At 40.0% G+C, this 24,168-nt stretch overlaps 1 protein-coding gene across 1 annotated transcript in view; it reads right to left on the bottom strand.

Moving 5' to 3' along the window:
- Positions 1 to 17,992, bottom strand: part of bmp2k (BMP2 inducible kinase) — a 59,714-nt gene extending 41,722 nt beyond the window's left edge. The window contains exon 1 of the mRNA XM_036144336.1: positions 17,147 to 17,992. Coding sequence (XP_036000229.1) covers positions 17,147 to 17,291 — 145 coding nt within the window. The 5' untranslated portion in view covers positions 17,292 to 17,992. The remainder of the gene's footprint in view (positions 1 to 17,146) is intronic.
- Positions 17,993 to 24,168: the final 6,176 nt, after the last annotated feature.

Below are 24,168 nucleotides of genomic sequence, written 5' to 3'. Positions count from 1 at the left end.
GAAGTTGTTTAACTGTAAGAGATTTAACAAACTATCTCTGTCAAGCTCACCTGACTATTTACAAATAATACTGAGGGGGAATCAGATGGGATCGACTCGTTAAACGGCTGCTTTTGGTCGTTTCTCCATTTTCCAGGAATGATCAGCGGCCGTTTCACCCAGACAAAGCTTCAGTTCACAGCTGCCTGGACCTCAGACCATTTCTATGATACGGCTGGATGATGATTCATTAACAACATATAATCGATCGATAGACGGATGTTGATGATAGAAGAAAAGGGTGAATAAAAATTTCAGTAGAATAACAGTTTTCCTTCCTTTTGCATTATAGCCATGTCGTTACATCCTCCCAACCAATCACAACGCAGACCCAGGAACCAAGCTCCGCCCCCTTCAGACAGTTCAGAGAGCACATTCTTTTAGAAAACTTGTAGTTTTGGTAAAAAGTTGAATAAAGGGTTGAGTTTGAGTTCAGTGTTTGTGTCTGTATCTAAAAATAAGTCGCTAAGCAACAGCATAAAATGTCCAGGGCTGCAGCTAAAAGAAGTCTTTTGAATTTGCTGATAATTATCGATATCAATCAATATGATTTCTATTTTATAAATATGCCCCCCCCCATTGTCCGGCTGTATTCTATCATTTACTCCATCTGACTCCATGGAGGTCCGGTTACAGGACCAAACAACGTTTATCAGCAGCGGGTCGCTCTGGTGCGTTCCGGTTTGATCGGGGGTGATCAGGACCTGCTGCAACATTTGTTGGCCACTTTATTCCAGTTATGGGTTTGCATGTTTTCATGCTAACGTAATGTCTAGACAGCTGGCGCTCACCCAGGACGCTGCCCCACATGCTAAAGGCCACAGATGGATGGATGTACAGATGACACACAGAGAAAAGTAGAAATTAGGCGGCCGTAGCCACCGCCGCCGCCGTATTTAGCACGATTAGCGCCATCGCTATCGCCCTAGGAACGCTGCTTCAGGTCAGCATCCTGCAGCTTCTGACTCCACGTCCAGCAACTGGTTCGCTCTGCAGCTGACTGGGAGCATATGCTGCAGGATCAGGTTCCCTCTAAACCCCCCCGGCCCCTTTGTTGCCTCCATGACGGTGCCGGCCACAGGAGCAGCGTGCCTTCACTGCAAAAAAGAACTAAAAATAAGTAAAGTTTTCTTAAAATGAATGTATTTCTCCTTGATTTGAGCAGGTAAATAAGATTATTTGCCAATGGAATGAGTAATTCTACCACTAAAATAAGATAATTAGATAAACTGCACTGAAATAAGATGGAGATGAATTGTTCCTATTTTAAGTGTAAAAAATCTCATTCCATTGGGAAATTATCTTATTTACCTGCTCAAATCAAAGAAAAATACTCACTTCCAGAAATGTTTTCTTATTTTTAGTTATATTTTTGCAATGTTTAGGTGCATTTATGAATCTGCTGCACTGCAAAAACGGAACTGAAAATAAGTAAAATGTCCTTAAAATTAGTGTATTTGTCCTTGATCTGAGCAGGTAAATAAGATAATCTGCCAATGGAATGAGTATTTTTTTACACTTAAAACAGGAACAATTCATCTCCATAATCTTATTTCAAGTGCCGTATATCTAATTATCTTATTTTAGGGGTCAAAATACTCATTCCAATGGCAGATAATCTTATTTACCTGCTCAGATCAAGGACAAATACACTAACTTTAAGAACATTTTACTTATTTTTAGATCCGTTTTTGCAGTGTGTAGAGTAGAGTGAGCTCTGTGCACGGGATTTTAAAAACACGTAGTCGTATAGGAGGCATAGTTTTGCTAAAAATGTTTGTTTTTTTACATTAATATTGGCTCTAAAAGTTCCTCATTTACAGAGCTGTAGCAGTTAACCAGGGAATAAACTTCCTCTTTAGCCTTGGATCTGATCTTAGCTAAAAACCCAAACAGTAAAATTTGGGATTTTTGCTTTTCAACGTTAAAAACTCTTCATGCAACATTTAACTCCCTGAAAACAGAGGCTAAAACTTCAGCTTCCGTTTTTCGACCCGAGCCCGACTGTCTTCACTGATAATACTCGTCGCTGCGGCAGAAATGTTTCCACCGCTGCAGGACTGATAAAGGCGCTCCGCTAACTCAGCAGCCATCAGGTCGGGCTAACCGTCGCTCCTCCTCCGCTGACTGGCAGCAGGAAGGAGCGGATAAGTCCGGCTCCAAGGCTCGCTCAGCTGTCGCTGACAGTTGGGAGGAAAACCCCGAATCCATCAGGCCCAGATAAGGGAAGGGGGGGCGACGCTTCAGCCCGGCGCTGAGGAAAGGAGAAAGGTCATTGGTGGACAGCGAAGAGTTTTAGACCCTGACGCCACTGAAAAAGCAGGAAAAAAAAAGTTAACCCAAAGTCAGGCTTTTACACGAAACGGGTTCCCTGTGCAGTTTCTGATGAATAAGGAGGACGAGCTTAAAGCGAAATGAGTAGAGGGGGGATAAATGTGTGTGTGTGTGTGTGGGGGGGGGGGGGGTTTCAGCGCAGCCACGAGGAACAGATGTTCTTCCTTTGAAGCACGTCGTCATCCATCTGACCAAATCCTCATCCATCCGCCCTCTGGGCTCCGGTCGGCACAGAACCAGCAGAGCTACGCTTTTAGGGGGCAGACTGAGGCATTTCCTCCTTCAGGGCCCCATCCTGTCACATAAACCCCCCCCCCCCCGAAGGTCTCTGAAGCTGCAGAAAGTAAATAAGAAGGGCTACCAGCGACGTTACACACCGTCTCAGTGCTTAAACTGCTTAAAATGCAGAAAGGCGTGGGCCTGGTAAAGGAAGGGGTCGTGCCGAGCGGACGCGTCTTCGTTGCCCTTTTCAACTTTAAATCTCCTCTAGACTTCGTTTCCTCACTCAAAAACCCAGATCAGGAAGGGATGTCCGTTTGTTTGGAGGGGGGTTTCTGAACAAGACGCTGCAGGTAAAAGGTTTTCTCCAATAGATCAGGTTTAATCTGACGCAGCTTTTTAAATCGGTCCTGCTGCAACTCTCCCATCCATCCATCCATCCATCCATCCATCCACACTGCAAAAACGGAACTAAAAATTAGTATAATGTGTATTTGTCCTTGATTTGAGCAGGTAAATAAGATGATCTGCCAATGGAATAAGACTTTTGCACTTAAAATAAGAACAACTCATCTCCATCATCCAATTTCAAGTGCAGTATGTCTAATTATCTTATTTTAGGGGTCAAAATACTCATTCCAATTGGCAGATAATCTTATTTACCTGCTCAAATCAAGTACAAGATGGTATGCCATTTTTTGGCCCCGATACCGATACCTGGCTGTGCAGTATTGGCCGATACCGATACCATCTGTTTGAAATTGATGTGTGTACTACTTAGGGTAGTATGCACATACCATTATTTTAGTGCTGGATCGGAGCGCCATCCCATACTGGTATCGGTACAACACTACTTTAAATGTCTACTTTTGATACAAAGAAGCAGCAGCAGCAGCTCGGAGCTCCTCATCTCTGAAACTCGTTCCAGTAATCACGCCGAAGACAAGAAGCACCCGTTTCTCTTTTTGTTGTTCGTTATTTGCCTTTAACAAACATTCAGGCCAACTAACCGACGGCGTTTTAAGCAAAAAGGTGGAAATGTTTGCAGATAAAACAGGAGCAGCTGCTGTTGTTAATAACGACTCTCTCACACTTTAGGAAATCCTCTTGGATTCACCTTTATTGTCGAAGCCATCGTTGGTCTTATCCAGAACCCGGTTACCATTCCAGGCTGATGAGAGTCTGTTTAAAAATGTCTTTTATGTCCTAAAAAGTTGCATTACAGCAACACTCCCAGCTAAAAATAGACGAGCTGTTGCTTTTATCGAGCAGCCGAGACATTCTGCACCCGGCGGGTTTTCTCCTGCGCTGAGCAAAAAAAAAAAAGCCAACAGGTCACTTTTATTCTGGACCGTTCAAACTCCACCGCTGTTGTTGATGTTGACACAAATATGTCAGAATTTAAACGGCGAGATTAACGTCGCAGTTTTTAGCTGAAAACATCTGCACTTCTAAAAGGGAACTGAAAGTACGTAAATTTTTCTTTAAATTAGTACATTTTTCCTTGATTTGAGCAGGTAAATAAGACTGTTTGCCAATGAAATAAGACTTATGCACTTAAAATATGAACATTTCATCTCCATCATCTTATTTGAAGTACAGGATATCTGTTTATCTTATTTTAGGGGTAAAAAAAAAACCTCATTCCATTGGCAAATAGTCCTATTTAGCAGCTCAAATCAAGGAAAAATACACATCATACATACTTCAAGTTCATTTTTTACAGTGTAAAATGCTTTTCTTTACATTATAAAAACAAAAAGATGTATTTTTCGCCCCGTACCACCAAGCTTAACTAAAATAGAAAGGCATTTATGAGGATTTTAGGACCTGGTTGTGCATATTTCCCAACAACAGGAAAGGAGAAATGCTTCATTATTCCAAAAAGCTCCGATACTTATAGCGTGCATCAAAGAAATTATATATCCGCCATGTTCCTCATTATTCTTTGCCATTAAATTAAATTCCTTCCACTGGCAAAGCTTTTATCTGGGAGCGTGTTCTTGGAGCAGGGTCGTTTTTTAAGGTTGCTAACAGATGCAGAGATAAAGAGACGTGTTTTCCTGGAGAAAAGTGTTTTCCTGAAGCTAAAACGATACGTTTGACTTTTTTTTTTTACACGTCTAATTTGAATATTTAAAGTCGTGAATATCAACTTCTTATCTGTGGCGCAGCTGAACACTTGGTCTCACATCCTGTTCTGTCTTAGCTCACCACTTTTAAGATATCGGCGCACGAGTTAATTTTAGGAACATCAGCTTTTTTCCCCCACAAGAATAGTTGATAAAATAAGAGAAAAAAACTAAGGAAATGTACATTAATCTCCTAGTCACTAGAACTTTAGAGTATTTAGTTGATTAGAGGTTCAATAACTTTGTATTTATGCTTTAAAAAGGATTGCAGTAAAATTACATTTAGCACTGATCTCAGTTTTCCCTCATATCTGTGTTAAATGTTTCGATGCTTGATTTTAGTTAATTTTGAAGTTGATCAAACAGGAAAAAAAGGGAAATTAGTTGCAGGTTGTTTGATTAAAAACTGCTGCATCTCTCAAACAAAGAATTTCGCCCATTTATGCATCAGATTGCATGTTAAACTCGAGGTGCAACAAAGTTATTGACCAAAATAATGCATTTAATGGATTTGGGGAGAGAAATTACAATTTAAAATGGGCAAAAATCAATCAGCAGAAAATTTTGTGATTCTGGTCCATTTATTGATGCATCTGCAAAATTTTGGCAGTTCATTATTTCCTAAACAAAGTCACAGATAAAGGACGGTAAATAAGGAATCGTGCCAATTAACTTGAAATGCTTGGATGCAGAGTTTCCATGTTATTGTTCTGCTCTGAACTAGAGGCATAAACTGGGTGTTTTGTGTTGGGACACTGAATGATGGGATTATTTTTTCCACCAGGTAAGAATTGTTATCTTAATGCCAAAAATAGCCTAACAGGTTTTACTTTCACAAGTGGAGCCTTCACTGCTTTCACTAAAGTGCTCCGCTTGATTTATACATGCAAAAAGCTTTATTTGATTTTATTCTGCGACTGTATCATGTTCAACGGATACAAAAACGGGAAGTAGAAGAGAAAGAAAGGAAGAGAAAAGATGAGACAAGATGCTTAAATGGAGAAAAGGTGAAGAAAATAGAGTAGAGGAAAAGAAGAGAAGAATATAACATCCTAGGAGTCTGCTTCTACACCTGCAAAGAGAGATATAAAGAGAAAACGAACCCATAAAGTATTACAGGTATAAACAACAAACGCCTCAATACCATCACTTTATTGAAAATACTCCTTTTTGTGTTTCTATAATTAGAATAAAAAGGCCTTGTACATTTGAACCAGAGTTTTAAAGAATCTCTTCAGGTTTTACCACCCAGTATTTAAAGAGTTTGAACTCCAGGAGCAGAAGTTCAGTCCACACCATTTAAACTGTAAAAAAAAAAAAAAAAAAGCCCTTTAGATCCGCTCCGATCTGAGGCAGATGAAAACTTTAGCGACGTTAACGAGCGCCACCTCTACTCTTATGAAACGCCTATGGAGGAAATGCATCTGCCAAACTCGGCTCTCCAATAAAACCACAGAAAATCTTGCAAACTCATCTTCGCCGCTGTAAAGATGAACCTCTGCCTGGTTAAAAGGAACTACAGACGGCAACAAAAAGCTTGAGTTTACACCCAAACTTCCCTTCTTATTCGGCTCAGTCAGTCGCTTTGGCTTCCATAAAAAAAAAAAAAAAAAAAAAAAAGAGCAGACAGCCTGTAAGAAATTTACCCTGACGGAGGCTCAGGTGAGCAGTGAAAACAGAGGGACGGACGGGTAAACAGCTCTTTGGTAGGAGCAGCTCCATAAAAGGCTACAGGCGCAGAGACAGAACTTGTTTTTCCATGCTGGGATCAGTGAGCTGGAAGGTTCTGGCAGCAAAACGCTGAAAAAGTCTGACCTCAACGTCCATTATTGCAACCAAACCAACAGAGAGGAGCGGCCTCGATTGAGAAAGACGAACGGCCCGATGCAAGAGAAGATTTAAAATAAATAAATAAATGGTTAAAACATTGAAAAATCAATCAAAAGCTGAGGCTAATTATTTCAGACTTAACATTACGGCATGTTCAAGGGTGTAAAAGCCAAGCCACAGTAGCATAAAGTGTAAAATAGCTTCATTTTCCACATGTTGGAACATGATAAACATGAACCTTAATGCATTTTACTGGGATTTTACACTGCAAAAAGGGAACTAAAAGTAAGTAAAACTTTCTTGAAATTAGTCTATTTTTCATTGATATGAGCACGTAAATAACACTATTTACCAATGGGATTAGTAGTTCTAGCCCTATAATAAGATATTTAGATATTCTGCTCTTGAAAAATGATGATGAGATGAATTGTTCCTACTTCAAGTGCAAAAATCTTATTCCATTGGCAAATAATCTTATTTTTCTGCTCAAATCAAGAAAAAAAAATGCACTTATTTCAAGAAAAATGACTTACTTTTAGTTACCTTTTTGCAGTGTATGCAACAGATCAGTACAAAGTGGAAAGACAATAACTCTACCAAATCCATAAGCATTAAGCCCCTTTAACTGTGATACCCCAGAATAAAATCCACTGCAACAGCAGTCAACTAATCAGCAGGTTAGTGTCATTATTTTAGTGTAAACCCGGCTCTTCTATGAAGGTCTTGTCAGATGAAAAGGTCAGCGGGTGAAGTTTTGGGGAAGTTTCAAGCAGGGTTAGGTTATAAAAAACGTCAATATCCCCCAAAGTTTGGTAAGAGTAGAAACAGCAAGAGACACGGGCGTCACTTAAGCTGACAGGCGGGACAGGAAGAGCATTAATCAGAGAGATTAGAGAAGACACTGAGGAAACTTGCATAGATCCACACTTCAGAGGGAAGAAATATGCTGACGTCATTAATTAGGCACTCATCGAAATGGCCTTTTATAGAAGAGTTTTATAGCAAGAAGAACGTTATTAATGAAATAAATATACTAGGGACAGGGACGCTGGTCAGGGTTGACGAGTAGATGTGCAATCCCAGAAAAGAAGCTGTTTTTAATAAAAAAAAATTGCAATAAGCCTTATAATAATTTAAAACAAAGGCCTGTCATAATATACATATAACTTTTTCCTTAGTATTATCTGTAATTCTACGTGGATTTAGCGAGTTTCTTCCGCATGTTTGATCCGTTGGGCAAAAGGAGAGGAGAAGATGGTCTTTCCTACCTTTCTACCAGTACCGCTCATTTAGAGGCCTCTACATCTCTACAGTACAGTTTAATCTGCATTTCTTGTTTGTTTGTGTAGACAGTAGTCACTTCTTTTCTGTGCTTTTTTTTTGTCTCTCTTATTGTATCTTTATTACCTCTATTACCATCTACCATAGAAAGTACTCCTGGGTCAATGTGAGCTTCTGAGCTTTCTGTGTCTCTGCTCTGTCTTCTCTAACATAGAAAGTACTCCTGGGTCAATGTGAGCTTCTGAGCTTTCTGTGTCTCTGCTCTGTCTTCTCTAACATAGAAAGTACTCCTGGGTCAATGTGAGCTTCTGTGCTTTCTGTGTCTCTGCTCTGTCTTCTCTAAGCCCCAGTGGGTGGAGGCAGATGAGCGTTCACACTGAGCCTGGTTCTGGTTCTGCTGGAGGTTCTCCTCCCTGTTAAAGGGGAGTTTTCCTCTCCACTGTCGCTTCATGCATGCTCAGTATGAGGGATTGCTGCAAAGCCATCAACAATGCAGACGACTGTCCACTGTGGCTCTACGCTCTTTCAGGAGGAGTGAATGCTGCTTGGAGAGACTTGATGCAACCTGCTGGGTTTCCTTAGAGAGGAAACTTTCTGACCAACCTGGAGGATCTGATGGAAGCTGACTTTGGAAAGAGACTTGATGATGAGATGTTTCATTAATTAGCGCTATATAAATAAAATGTAATTGAATTATTTAATAAAGGAAGTGTTGTATGCCCAGGGTGCCAAACAGGCCAGGGCCGTCTCTGGTTGACAATGAAAGTCTTTTGAAGTGCATGAAGCTGTTCTCTGGACCTCTATAGCAAAAACAAAGAGAGTTTATAGTTTTGATCAATTCAAACTCAAATAGGAGTAAATGCAACCTTATTGGGGTAAAATGAGCAGATCCCAACCTTTGGCCTAACGATTGGTTCACAGAGCCAAGCCACGACAACCACAGACAACAGTTCTTATCCCTGGGCTCATTTCATTGTATATTTTCAATATATATGAAATAAAAATAAATTACCTGTTACTAATGTGGATGTTTTGCTCTTTCAAATCCAAAAAATGTGTTTTTAAAGCTCCTTTTGCTCATTATTCCCTGCCTGCGTGTGGCTTTAGTCTGACCTTGTCATTAAACTTTGGTTAAGTGGTGAAACGTAATTTAGTCAATTACCAGACCAATAAAAAAAATAAAGTACTTTCTGTGTTTCAATCGTTCATAATGCAGATGCTGACGCCTCTTACCAGTCACAAATTTCTGTTTCTTTCCTGGAACATCAGTTAAAGTCCAGAAAAGAAGAAGATGTCTCCAAAAAAATAAAAAAAAATCTCTGCATCTACCAACAAAGCTTTCTTATTTGTCTCTGAAAATAATTAATTTGCAGTTTCCTGAAGAGAGCAGAGGCGGTGAAACAGGAGGACTGACTGCGGCGGGCGGCTCCGTCGTACCGGCGTTCTCTGCAGGGTGCAGGACTACGGCAACAAAGAGCCACAATGTTCCCATTCATCACCAGGACAGTATGCTGATACTGTAGATACACACATTTACACCACACTCCCTTCAGTACAGAAAAAAAATAATGAAACGCCTCATTTAAAAAAAAGGAAATAATGAAAAAGGGAACGTTCCATATCTGCTAAATATTTAGATCACACACAAAGAGGCGACATGTTCTCTCCAAGTGAGGCACAGTGTTGGGGACTCTGTGTTTTTATTAGGAAATGTAAAAGTGATTGTATGAAAACCAACTGAGAAACTGCAGAGGTTCTAAGAAGAGCCGTTCTGAGTCCCGGGGTTTCCATCAGAACCTCACCAGAACCCGGTTATCAGAGGGTTCCTGCTCCACTGAGATGTCAAGGTGTATTTCCAGAAAGTCGACGTTTTCATGATAAAGGGTACTTTTAAATAAAATATCTCCTAAAAAAAAAAAAACAGCATAATGCTATGTAGCAAAAGACACAAATTAAAATTAAACTATATTTGGACAGCAGCAAGATACAACAAAGGCCGGTTAAATGTGTCCGTGCTCGGTTTATAAAAGGCACAACTCCAAAGTCTGACCCAATGATCCAGAACAAAAGGAACGTCTTAGATCTCAGATTTACCACTGGAGAGGAACCAAAGTCACATTTACATCTCTCACACGTGAACATTTTAATTTTAAAAACTAACCGCCAATTAAAAACTAAAAACACACGACAGCTCAGAGTCTGTCAGAGCGACACCCACCGACATCACGAGTAACTAATGAGGAGACAAAGAGTTGATCACAGGCGCCGTGGCCGTCACTTTCAACACGAGCTGTGCATAAAAATCCATACAAAGATAAATATTTATGTTTTTAAAAAACGATTTAATGTTAATATTCTGGCTTTCAATGTCAATATACCTCCCAACCCCTAGGGAGCGTGATCACAACGTATCATTACTGTTCACAGCGAGGAAGTGAGACGAATTTGCTTAATAGCCGACAGGATTTTAGAAGCGCCTTCGTCCCTAAAATCAGACGTTTGGCACATTTTTGGTTTCTGTGATACGTTAAATGCATTGAACCAAATTAACTTTATTTTCCTGTTAATATATCAATGTTTAATAAATTGACCATAAATATAATATTTGGCTGGTTTAGTTGATTGAATGACTTTGAGCATTAATTTGAAAGTGATGAATATCGATATTGGAGTCAAATCAAATCAAGCTGAGCTACATAACCTGCTGGGTTTCCTTAGAGAGGAAACTTTCTGACCAACCAGGAGGATCTGATGGAAGCTGACTTTGGAAAGAACCTTAAGATGATGTGTTGTGAACTGGCGCTATATAAATAAAATTGAAAGTCAGGCCATCAGTATGTGGCCTTCAGAGCGGTTACCCTTTGGTTGTGCAGCAAGACAATGATGCACCAGCAAGTCCAATGGACTCTAAAATAAAGATTTAATGTCCTAGTCAAAGTCTAGACTTGAATCTGGTTGATGGGCGTAAACGTAAATAGGACATTTAAGCTAGAAAACCGTCTAATTTGGCTGAATCACGAACAAAATCCAAACAAAGATGTTCAGGACTCGCCTGCAGTTATTGCATTTAATGCAGCAGAGGTAAACATTAGGTCTGGATAGCTTCCAAACCCTCTTAAATATTGAAATTACTTTAAAACTTCTTTATAAATTCACTCAGTGGGATAAAAAAAAGCAATAAACAGAAGAAATGCGTAAAAGGGGAAACATCCATGGCAGTGTCACCCAGACAGCCTTAAAATCATCAACGTGAACAAATGAAAATATCAGATCTGCTAAACGTCTCTGAAGTGTGATAGGAGTCTGCAGACGTCGTCTCTGCGTTCCTCTGCAGTTTCTCTTCAGCTCCTGCTGCTGTCAAAGACTCAGAGGAGTCAGACCGGCTCTGCCAACCTGTTACAGGACGACATACGGGCCGTAAAGTTCAGCCTGCAGGGAAAAGCTCGGCCTTTTCATGAAACTGGTCAGACTGCTGGATAAAAGCGGAACGAGCGAGCGAGCAGGCGTCACATGACTGAATCAGCACTTAGACATCAACGGTCACGTGGTGCAGCTGGATTTATGTTATTTCTGCAGAATAATCAGCTGTCTGCACTCTCTAAATGTCCTCCACTTTAAAGACAGGAAGTAAACTGATGCAATCTGGGCTTTCTGGCAAGGTTAAGATAACAGAGATAAACTGAAGCGTCGGTTTCAAAGTGCTGTCGCAGTGAGGAAGAGGAAAGCAAAACATTTCAGTCGATTCACCAGAACCTGCGTGTGTCGGATAAATACGACAAAATAAAAACGACACAACCGGCAAAAAAACTGTGGCGTTTTCAGAGTATAATGTTTAAAAGTAGAAAGTGCATAAAAAATAGAAGTCACTTTAATGCTGAATCGTTTCTCTGCAACGAGGCGGCCGTTATATCAATATTAACTCACATTAAAACCAAATATGATTGGACGATTTTATTTCTAAGCAGGCATTTAAATCAAAATAATAATAAACCACCTGTTTTCACTTTAGTCTCATGCCTTGTGAATTTCAAAATAAAAGGTGCATTGCTAAAATTGACAATATAGATGGATATTTTCATTTTGCATCGATGTAATTGGATCGTTAATTGATTAGTCGATATATCCACGTGGATTCATGGATTGTTACACCACTACCAATTAGGCGCTGGCTTTGGTCGGTGCAGTTCAGTTTTAACACAGTTAAAATCAACTTAAAACTTAAAATGTTGGTGGTTCTTGAAAGATATATTTAAAAAAAACGCATTTCAAGCAACAAATGTTAACTTTATTCCCTTTTTTCTCCTTTTCACTTTATTTCAAAGCCTTATTTTGATATATTTTACAGCTCGTTACCAACTTCTTAATTGGGGAAAAAAAATACTTGTGTTTTAAACTTTAACGTAAAAAGAAGTTTCAATCATCTGCAGGACCAAAACCTAAACAGGTTCTTTTTAATTTCAGTCGTATTAAAGGATGATCGTCCAGTTTGCAAATTATTTTGTGCCCATTCTCAGCACTAAGAAGAAACAGTTGCTGTATTTAGCAATTTTTTAAATAAAAGAATTAAAAGCAGATATTGGTGCCACTAACGTCTGGATCTGAGTAAAGGACCTCAGACAGATGTGGTCCTACTTACTATAAAATTAGATAAAAACTGTTGGTTAAACTTATTTTTAATAACCATTGTCATGACTGTAACTTGTCTGCAATAATTTTGCCCTAATTAAAAATAAAAAAGTCTCCCTTTTGAACTGCAGTCGGGGGGGCGTTGGCCCTGTTTTGGACGTTTTGCTGCTCTGCCTCAGTTTAAAGCGATGCACCATTAACCTGCTTCTGCTGAACCTGCAGCAGGTAAATCATTCATATGAAGCCGGAGGGGGGGGGGACCTGCAGGGAGGCGGGGCTTAAACGCAGCCTTCAGCACGCAAAGGCCGCCTCGCCTGTTTGGAAAGGACGCTTTAAAACTAGGGCAGAACGATTTTGTAAAATATTCTAATTGCGATTTTTTTTCTTAATATTGTGATTTAATGCAATTTTTTTTCCAGTGTAATTTATCATGTCTTTTTAAACATATACAAACAACAAATCAATTTGTTTCCTCGTCATGCGGATTAGTTGCTAAAAGACCCGCAGCATCTAAACTCGGAGCAGAAATGATTGCGTTCTGCCTACGATATATTTCAACCAAAATTGCAATTTTGACTTTTCTCTGCATTAACCACAAGCAACAAAAATGGACTCTAAATAAAGATGTTTGTAAACAAGGACTATTTAAAACAAGAACTTTTAATGTTTCTATTAATCAGAATATTATTCAAGAGAACAGCTTTTAGTTGATTTGGACATCAATCCTTGTTGAACATAAAGTGCAACCAACAAGCAAGTCTATGTATTAAACTGATTGACCTGTACTTAATGCTATGTATGATTATATAAACTCTAAAACAAGTAATACAATTAGATTATCTCACTGCTGCAACTGTCTTCCCTTCCATGTGGAGGCAAACCCACTTTAAACATTTTACCTTTAATTTTACATTTAATTGTTACATAGCCAAAAATTGCTGACTCTGAGATTTGGAAATTGCGTTGTTTTTTTTTTAAATCACGATAATATTGAAAATGCGATTAATTGTTCAGCCCTATTTAAAACGTTTGTTTTGTCCGTAGCAGTTTTACCTCCACATCTGTGAGACAAAATCCGTCAGCATCCACAGACACAACGGCGTGACCTCGTGCTGCTGGCAGGCAGAGGCAACAGAAAGCAGAAGTCGTCTCACATGATCGTATGACGACGTCTGGCTGCTGCCGCTGGTTTGGCTTTTTTCTGAGATTACATCGCGTTGGCCGTCCCGCTGCGGCGTGAGGAGACATGTCCTTAAATCTGATTGGTTGGCTCGCCGCTCCTCGCCTTAATGTTCAGAGACGACTTCAAGAAACTTTTAATTTAAGTTTCCTCCTCCGATTCCACTTGGATTCTGTCATTTAGATCGTTTAGATGATGAAAATTTAGAAATAATATGCAAACTTTAAGTATTTGGAGGTTTAAATTGTTGAAAGCGATCTGCCCGGCTGGAAAGACGGAGGCTGAATCTTATTTTCCAGGCATTGTTTGAGTGCGTCTGAGTCTTTCTTTGTTTCAGCGAAGCAACAAAACAATAAAAAGTTTTCCTCTTAACTTATAAACAACCGTATGGTGCAACCGGTCGGGGCGAGCCGAGGCGCCTCTGGAACTCAAATCCCCTGAAAAGCACAACGCCGCGATCGCTGAACCGTTTCAGAGACAACAGCTGTCCAGAAAAACAAGTCGGTCTCCTCGCTTCCCCATTTTCTGCCCGTCTGACTCAGAACAGACTTTTTTTTTTTTTTCAACAAAAGGTGTTTTGCTGAGTCATGAGGAGCGGGTTTAAAAACGCGGAGAGGAGGCCGTCCCACATCCTGAAGAGCTGCAACACGCAGACACAAACGATTGCACAAGCAAACATTTGTCTTTTCATCCGGGAAACCCCTGCAGTCGCTCGCTCTACTGTTGCAACCAATTTACGCCTGACACACGTCAGCTGCCCAAAGGCAACGTCTGGAGTTTAACCCTCAACCTTTTTTTCTTTTTACTTTAAGTTTAACTGAGGATATTTGTTGGAAAACAGCAAACAGGGCAGGAGTTTTTGTTGGAAAAACAGTTATTTAAGCCCAGTTATTCCTGAAAAGTGGAAAACCATTTTAGCCAAAGACAACAGAAAATAAGTTGTTTTTAGTTCTATCGTGTTTTATTATTCCAGAATTAGCGGGGTACCACCTGGACGTGTGTTTGGTACCAAAATGATCGTTAAGGTCCAGAACAGGACAAACTGAAACCCAGTGGCTACTAGGGCTGAACAATTAATCGCATTTTCAATATAATCGCGATTTAAAAAAAAATGCAATTTCCAAATCGCAGAGTCTGCAATTTTTGACTATGTAACAATCAGTGAATTAGACGCGTCCTTTAGGTGTTGGTAAAATGTTTAAAGTGGGTTTGCCTCCACATGGAAGGTAAGACAGTTGCAGCAGTGAGATAATCTAATTTTATTACTTGTTTTAGAGTTTATATAATCATACGTAGCATTAAGTACAGGTCAATCAGTTTAATACATAGACTTGCTTGTTGGTTGCACTTTATGTTCAACAAGGATTGATGTCCAAATCAACTAAAAGCTGTTCTCTTGAACAATATTCTGATTAATAGAAACATTAAAAGTTCTTGTTTTAAATAGTCCTTGTTTACAAACATCTTTATTTAGAGGCCATTTTTGTTGCTTGTGGTTAACGCAGAGAAAAGTCAAAATTGCAATTTTGGTTGAAATATATTGTAGGCAGAACGCAATTATTTCTGCTCTGAGTTTAGATGCTGTGGGTCTTTTAGCAACTAATCTGCACAGTGAGGAAACAAATTGATTTGTTGTTTGTGTATGTTTAAAAAGACATGATAAATTAAACTGAAAAAATAAAATAAAAAAATTTATCGCATTAAATCGCAATATGAAAAAAAAAAAAAAAAAAAAAAAAAAAAAAAAAAAAAAAAAAAAAAAAAATCGCAATTAGATTATTTTCCAAAATCGTTCAGCCCTAGTGGCTACGTAACAATTAATGGATCAGACGCGTCCTTTATGTGTCGTTATTATGTTTAAAGTTGGCTGCAGTGGTGAGATAATCTAGTTTTATTCTTTGTTTTAGGAGTTTATATTATACTTTTTAACAGAAACTTTCAGGAATCTCACCACAGCATTAAGTAGCTGTGGACTGGAAATGGAAACATTTTGAGTTTAATTAAAAAAAAAATATATATATATATTGATAGCAATGTTGAACTGAATTACAATAAACCGTAAAATAGACAGTTAAACAATTCAAAGCGGTAGTTTTGTGATTTAAAGAAAACTGCAGTTCGTTTTATTGTTTCGCTGCAGTCCAGTCGTGTTTTTTGGTCTGTGGGAGGAAGCTGGAGTACCTGGAGAGAACCAGCGCCTGCACAGGGAGAACATGCAAAGCCAAAGGGAATAATTAGCCACGGGAATCGGTTTGTGGAGAGGAGCATCAGCGTTTCATCATCCGCCACAACTTCCAAGAATGATTGCCAGACTGACTTCGAACAGGTCCGGTCAAACTAGTTCGCCCACCTGACATGACAGCAGTACCAGAAGAACCGAGCATTTAACAACAGTCACAGGTCCAGAATAGTTCACTAAAGAGAATAAAAACACCCAGAACAGTTCTGCTCTGATCTACATCGCTTACTCTTGCCATCCAGTGTCAAACTTTACACCTTTTGACATCAAAGAAACATTTTATCAATAAAAACTTGCTTTTTTCAAGCTGTTTTTCCTAATTTTTGTGACAAATCTGCAGCGTTTCAGTTATAACTGTACAGTTGACACTAAAATACTCCTGTGGTGATTAATTTAAGTACAAACTTGCAGCTACAGAAGCATTTAGATGATAGTTTCTACATCTATTTTCCCTACACTCAAATGTGCATTAAAGAAAACGCTGGTGCGTTAACGGACTAAAAAAAGTGGGAGTTTACAGGATTTTCTTCTTTTTTAGCTCAATAAGCAGAATTTATGTACAGTTGACACTAAAATACACCTGTGGTGAATAATTTAAGTACAAACTTGCAGCTACAGAAGCACTAAGAAGCCTTTTCTTTAAAAAAAAAAAAGGCCCTGACTTTCTGAGTTGGATTTTCTGTCTGATAAGAACACAGAAACTAATTTTAGTATTTTAATATTTTCTTGCAGGTTTTTTTTGGCTCAAGTGTGCTTTATAGAAAACGCTGGTGCGTTAACGGCCTGAAAAAAGTGGGAGTTTTCAGGATTTTCTTCTTTTTTTGAGCGCAATAAGCATTAATGCACACATATACATTATTATTTTAAATAAAATGTGGAGCAGACACAGATCCTAGGTGTTGCAGCCATGTTGAACGCAGGGTTTGTGTGTTGACACAGCAGAGGAGGGACTGTTGTTACCCTGGGGGCAAATCCTCCAGAGCGCAGCTGCTGCAGCAGCACGTAAACCACAGAAAGGTTGCGAGTTTCAATTCCAGCTCCGAGCTAAATCCCCTGTGCAACAGGGCTGGAAGCGGAATGGCCTGTTTAAAAAAACAAAAATCATCCTACAGACGCGGTTCCGTGTTACCGGGACGTTTCGGGGCGCGTTTTACCGGGAGGAGGAGGAGGAAGGGAGGGGGGGGACCAATTAGAGCCACAGCTGACCCACCTCTGTCAAGGAGGATCGGAGAGAAGGCGGGTGTGACCCAGAAACGGGGGACATACCTTCAGCTACGAGCTCCTCCACGGTGACCTGGTACCGGCCAACAGCGAACACCTTCCCGAAGTAGCTGCTGAGCCCGGAGCCGGTACCGGACGCCCCAGCGAGCCCCCCGCTCTCGGACTTCGGCATTCTGGAAAACTTCTTCATCCTTCGCTCGTCTACCTCCCCCCCCCCCACGCAGCCCACTCGCTGCGACCTCTAGTCGGCGGTGAATTGTCCCCCACGGTCCGTGTTAAAGTCGGTGCTGGCCGGCGTCCCCTAGCTCTTTATCTGGGCTCTTCTCTTCCCCTGCATGCTGCTCTGCTACTTCGAGAGGGACCCCGCGGTTGTTATAAAGCCGTCATATCATGGTGGCGTCGGGAGGAGGGGGGGGGGACCAGGTCGGCGTCCCGCGGCTCCTGACAGCAAACCCTGGATTCGTTAGCTGGCTAGCATGCATGTAGAGGAGAAGCTTCGCCAGCTAAGAACAAAAAAAAAAAAAAGAGGGAAGAAGAAGACCGGACCAACAAAGCCGCCGGTTCTGGTGTTGATAACGCCTCCTCCAGGAAATAGACGCAGCCCGCTGAACGTAACCGCGGCGCACACCGAGACGGCTTCCTCACTCCATCCGCGGTCAGTTAGCTCGTTAGCCGCAGCGCTGCCGGAGACGAGCCACCCCGGAAAAAAATAAAATTAAAATAAAAAAAATTTAAAACAGCTGGAATCCACGATAACATCAACCGCCGGCTGCTTATCAGAAACAATCCGTCTCATTTAATAAATCCCCCACTACTTCTCGTTTTTTTTTCTTCTTCTAGTTTCGCCAACGTTAAACTTCCCGTGATTCCCCCAAACGGCAGGCTTTGAAGTAAGTGGGTGGTTCATTATTTACCCAATGAGTGTGACAACCAAACCTGGCGTGGCCCCGCCCACTTCTATTGTTGTGATTGGTGTAAGTGGAGACGCTACGGAAGCCTGGCGCGGCCAGTAAGAAGGGGAAAATAATGAATGAGGGTGACGATGAGATGGAAACTCGTGTCCATATTCTTTTGAAGATTGTAAAATAAATCAGTTAAACAGAATAATATGCTTTGCACATAAGTTATTTACCTACAAACAAACAAATATATATACATACATTATATATATTCTTAGTTTGCACAAATGCCCTTTGCACAACCAAATTCTGTACATACAAATAGTTTTAAAAAATACTCACCTGTACACTGTGACTTCTCCTGCATTGTTTACATTTCAATTGTTTTACTTTTAAATCACAGCTGCACCTTATACTGTATTTTAAATCTAATGTAATTTTACAAGCTGTATTCTTGCACAAATGCCCTTTGCACAATCAATTCTGCACATACAAATGGTTTTAAAAATACTCACCTGTACACTGTGACTTCTCCTGCATTGTCTACATTTAAATTGTTTACTTTTAAATCACTGCTGCACCTTATACTGTAACTTAATTTTTACTGCAATTTACAAGCTGTAAGCAACGCAATTTCGTTCTGTACGCACTCTGTGCATACCAAAATGACAAATAAAGTTGTCTAAGTCATATATGTAAAAATAATAATAAAAAAAATCTATATATATATATATATATATATATATATATATATATATATATATATATATATATATATATATATATATATAGCCTACACAAACATATAGTCCAGGGATATGCCCAAGTCCAGTCCTCTGGTGCTGCTATTTTGCAACTTTTAGACGCTTCTCTTCTCCAAAATACCTGATTCAAATGACTTAAATACCTCAGCAGCATTGAGTCATTCAGCTGTGCAGAAGCCTGGTAACAAGCAGCTCACTTCATTGAGGTGTGTTGGACAGAGGATGCATCTAAAAGCAGCAGGGTCGTAGTCCTGCAGGGTAGCTTTCCCTTTTCTTCCACGTCTTCTGCTTTGGTTTTCCGTTTAGAAAAGAATATGCCATCATTTTAGCTGAGTCGTTTTCTACAATTTTATACCTGCTTTCCTTTTGATTGAACAATGTTTTTTCCAATGATAGCTACACACACTGGTAAAAAAAATTATTTCCAAATGGAAAGGTCACCTCTAATTAAAATAGCGACAGTTCTGGTTAGTTATATTCAAACACAATTCATATATGCACATGCACTGCTCATCTCCTGTTGCATAGCCTTCCTTCTGTAGTCCACAGACATGCATGTTTGATAGGGCTGTACGATTTAACAAAAATCTAAATTGCAAAATATTTCAAACATAATTGTGATTTAATTTGGACTTTTCTCTGCATTAACAACAAGTCAAAAAATGTCCTGTAGATGAAGATGGTTGTAAACAAGAACTGTTTAAAGCAAGAAATCTAAATGTTTTTATTAATCAAAACATTATTATTCATGATAACAGCTTGTAGAGCTGGACATCAATCCTTATTGAACATAAAGTGCAACCTACAAACAAGTTACCGCTACTTAATAATGTGGGGAGATTCCTAAACGTTTCTGATAAAATGTATGATCATATAAACTCTAAAACAAATGATAAAATTAGATTATCTCACTGCTGCAACTCTTTAGGCAAACATGTTACCTAAAGGATGCGTCTGATGTATTAGTTGTTACATAACCAAAAACTGCAGACCTCTCTGGTTTGGAAATTGCATTTTTTAAAATTGCGATAATATTGCAAACGTGATTAATTGTGCAGTCCTAATGTTTGATTAATTGGGTTATTGTAGATTGCCTGTAAGTGTAGGGTGTACATTATCTGCCCTTAGGTGTTGCCCTGTGATAATCTGCCGACCAATCCAGGGCGTCACCAGCCTCCAAGCAAACCATGCAAGGATAAGGTAGACATAGACAAAGATGGTTGAATATCGCCGGGTTTTAAAGTTTGCTCTTACATCTTGAAACATTTTTAGGGTAATTTCAATTCAATTAAAATTTAGTTATGTAGCACCAATTTAAAACACGTCATCTCAAGGCTCTTTCCAAAGTCAGACTCCATCAGATCCTCCAGGTTGGTGAGAAAGTTTCCTCTCTAAGGAAACCCAGCAGGTTGCATCAAGTCTCTCCAAGCAGCATTCACTCCTCCTGAAAGAGCGTAGAGCCACAGTGGACAGTCGTCTGCATTGTTGATGGCTTTGCAGCAATCCCTCATACTGAGCATGCATGAAGCGACAGTGGAGAGGAAAACTCCCCTTTAACAGGGAGGAGAACCTCCAGCAGAACCAGAACCAGGCTCAGTGTGAACGCTCATCTGCCTCCACCCACTGCGGCTTAGAGAAGACAGAGCAGAGACACAGAAAGCTCAGAAGCTCACATTGACCCAGGAGTACTTTCTATGTTAGAGAAGACAGAGCAGAGACACAGAAAGCACAGAAGCTCACATTGACCCAGGAGTACTTTCTATGTTAGAGAAGACAGAGCAGAGACACAGAAAGCACAGAAGCTCACATTGACCCAGGAGTACTTTCTATGTTAGATGGTAATAGAGGATGATCTGCCTCCCCTGATGATGTCACAGCTAACAGAACGCCAGAATAGGTGTACCTTCTATGAAGAGAAAAATGACAGAGAACAAAAATAACAAACAATGCAATGGAGAACAGTAGGAGAACTCAGCAGAGAGAAAATAAGTGTTTATTTTTTGAACCCATTTTAATTGGCTCATTTGTTGTTCCTGGTAGCAACGGGCTTCCATAGCAGCACCCAGACAATACTCATCTCTGACTGGGCTGCAGGAGTGACATAAGCAGTTTGGTTGAAGGAGAGCAGAAAACAGGCTGGAAAGAATGCAGCTGAAAGAGAAATGAACCTCAGGCTGCCGCAAAGTCATGAATTATCCTCTTCATTTTTTTTTTTACCTTTCTGCGCCTTCTTACAAACCCAAACTCCCAGCTGCATCTGTATCCAGAACAACGATGTCTTTCAGGAGTTTTCTAATTTCTGAAGTTTGCTTTTGGCACAAAGAGTTTAGCGATCACGCCCCTCCACCCCCACCCTCCGTGGAACAAACGATGCAGTTTGTCAGATGCTGCCAATGAGGAAGTGGTGTGACAGTTGCCTCAGTGAACCGCAGCCTCCGTGAACAAAAACATGAATGCGGGACAATTTATTACATTTATCAGTCCAGTTTGCTCACTGGCTGACCCCATCAGCATATCGGTGAAAGGCCCCTATGGTGTGTGTGAGTCAGGAGGAGCAGAAAAAGACCACAACTCTGGATAAGTGGGTGCAATTAACATATGTAGGTCAGTGGCTTTGGGGAGGGGGGGCAGCACATGGCTAAAATGGGGATTACATAAGATATGAGGAGGAGTGGAGTGTGGTCACATGATCGCATAAACCCCCATGTCTGGGCACATCCTGCTTCTGCAGGGAGGGGTGGGGGGGTTTGGGGTCTTCCCTCTCAGCGCTGTGATTATCTGAGAAGCGTACGCTGCCACCTGTTGGTCTGTTCTGCTACTTCAAGTAGAGAACCGCTCATCTCTGGGAAATAAGAGTGTTTTGGTTTTTTTTACAGGTAGTGCAACACATTAAGCTTCCCTCACATTTAATGTCAAATCCCACATCCTTACAAAAACTCATTAGCGCTTGTATCAACAGGATAAAACTTTGTCTTCTGACACAAAGAGGCTGAAGCACAGATGGAGATCTTTGAACGTCCCCGGATCTAAAAATAAGTAAAATATTTGTGTTTTTTTTCCTTGATTTCAGCAGGGTAATAATATTATCTGCCAATGGAATGAGTATTTTGTCCCCTAAAATAAGATAAGTTGATGGAGATGAGTTGTTCCTATTTTAAGTGCAAAAATCTTATTCCATTGGCAGATCATCTTATTTACCTGCTCAAATCAAGGACAGATACACTGATTTTAAGAATATTTTACTTATTTTTAGTTCCGTTTTTGCAGTGTGCACCAACCTTTTTGAAGCTACTTTATTGGTGTCGTGTCATACGAAGGGCTACCAGTACTGACTTTTGAACTAGGACAGTCAGCATTCACCTTAACTTTATGTAAAATAAACACTTTTTCAGGCTTTGCTATAGATGTTGTCACTTTTAAATCTATATAAATACAAATGTGAATAAACAGGAAGAGCAACGGAGTAAAATAAAGTTTTAGATGCAGCTTAATGGTGGATTGGGCTTTTTGTTAGAACAGGCTGGTGGGCCCCACATGTGGTCCTGGGGGGGGCTACTTGGTGCCCGCGGGCCCCATGTTGGTGACCCCTGCTTTAGATGTTCCAGAGTCCTGGTTCCTCTCCTCTTCAGCTTGGGACCAAGTCGTTGAGGCCGGCTGGTTTATGTCTGATGAACCATTTATATGCTGATTTGGGCTTTTTTTCCCAGCTCACTATTCTTCTAATGCAGGTGTGTCCAAGTCGTGGCCAGTTGTGGCCCCTGTATTAATTTGGTTGCCCCCGATTCTCTTTAATTTCATACTGAACAGGACAACTTACTATCCAAAGACCTTTACTCAAAAGGCAGACAATGGTCATTAAAATCTGCTTTTATTTCATTTAGAAAATGTGACTAAATAAAGTCTTTTCAAAGAAAAACTGACCCTAATCCTGTTCGTATTGCTCGACCAGAAATAGTCCTTTTTTTGTCTTTAGTTTGTTTTTTTCAATTAAGCCCAAAATAATTTGCAAACCCGATGATCATCTTTTTGAGTCAAAGGAGCTTCGGATCTACAAGGATTCAGAGTCCCTAAATCTGACCGAAGGCAATGTTCTCTAACAACCAAAGGGGGGTGGAAACTATCTGCCCTTAAGATTGTATTACGGTCAGTTGGTGTAGACAGGCTGGCACACCAACCTAGTTTTAGTTTTACCTAACTAGGTAAACCAGAAAAACCACTACACTGCATAAGGGAACTAAAAGTAAATACATTTTCTTGAAATTTGTGTATTTTTCCTTGGTTTGAGCAGCTAAATAGCACCATTTGCCAACAGAAAAAGATGTTTGCACTTAAAATAAGAGCAATTAATCTCCATCATCTTATTTCAAGTGCAGGATATCTAATTATTTTATTTTACGGGTAAAAATACTCATGCCATTGGCAAATAGCCAAAAAATCCAAACTGCAATCACAGCTCATGGATGATGAGGCTGTCGTTTTGTTTTTTATTACACAGAAAACCTGCAAACGTACCGTATTTGTTGGACTATAAGGCGCACTTAAAAACCTACTGACTGATTTTTTGTGGTACAGTGCGCTCAAAAATCTATTAAAATGTGTGAATAAGACTTTGGTTAGCAACGAAGCCGCTCCACTCAATGATATTAGGAGCATTACGGTACACTGTGTCACTACCTGAGGACCCCTGAGCTGTCTACCAGACTGCCTGACTGTAATGTCTAAACTAGAAATGCATTCATGTAAGGCAGCCTGGAGTACGCGCTAGCAACAATAAAACTAGTAAGTTAATTTAACATAAAAGTTAAGTTTATTTTGGCCTTATGTTAGAAACAGAGTCCAGCTACTCTGCCCTCCAGATAGATGAATAGCTCTTCCTCTCAGGTGAGAACGGTGTTAAGGAGGAAACACAGCAGACGCGCGTCCTTCGCTTAGGTTAGCCTTTCATTTTAATCAGTCAATAAATGTACAACAGAAGCATAACGCTATGTGACGCCTAAATTAGATATACGCGTGTGAAATTATGGCAGGGAATAAACGGGAAAACATCCGGAGTCTGGAAGTATCCCAAAATAAGAGTCGTTGAAAGTAAAGCGCCATGGATGATGTAGTTGTGACAAACTAACAAGCTAACACGGACTTTTAGGAGCTCAAACCATAGGCTACATCACTGATAACCTAATACCTTACACATATATTTCTGATAATTTTTCTTTCTTTAATTATTTTTCCGCAGAATCACGCAGCTTTGTACTTTGCAGCATCGGGTGTAAACTTACGCTTTTAAAAATGCGCCCGTAATGTGTATTTCCTCCTTAAGGTGACCAGATTTGATTTCTCTAACGAAAACTGGGGACGTCTCTGATTTTGTTAAACTCAGAATCTCTGCCTGGTTTTGCTGGGAAAA

The sequence above is a fragment of the Fundulus heteroclitus genome, chromosome 12 (genome assembly GCF_011125445.2).
Source record: "Fundulus heteroclitus isolate FHET01 chromosome 12, MU-UCD_Fhet_4.1, whole genome shotgun sequence".
NCBI classification, from domain to species: domain Eukaryota; kingdom Metazoa; phylum Chordata; class Actinopteri; order Cyprinodontiformes; family Fundulidae; genus Fundulus; species Fundulus heteroclitus.
This window is presented reverse-complemented; position numbering and strand designations above follow the sequence as displayed.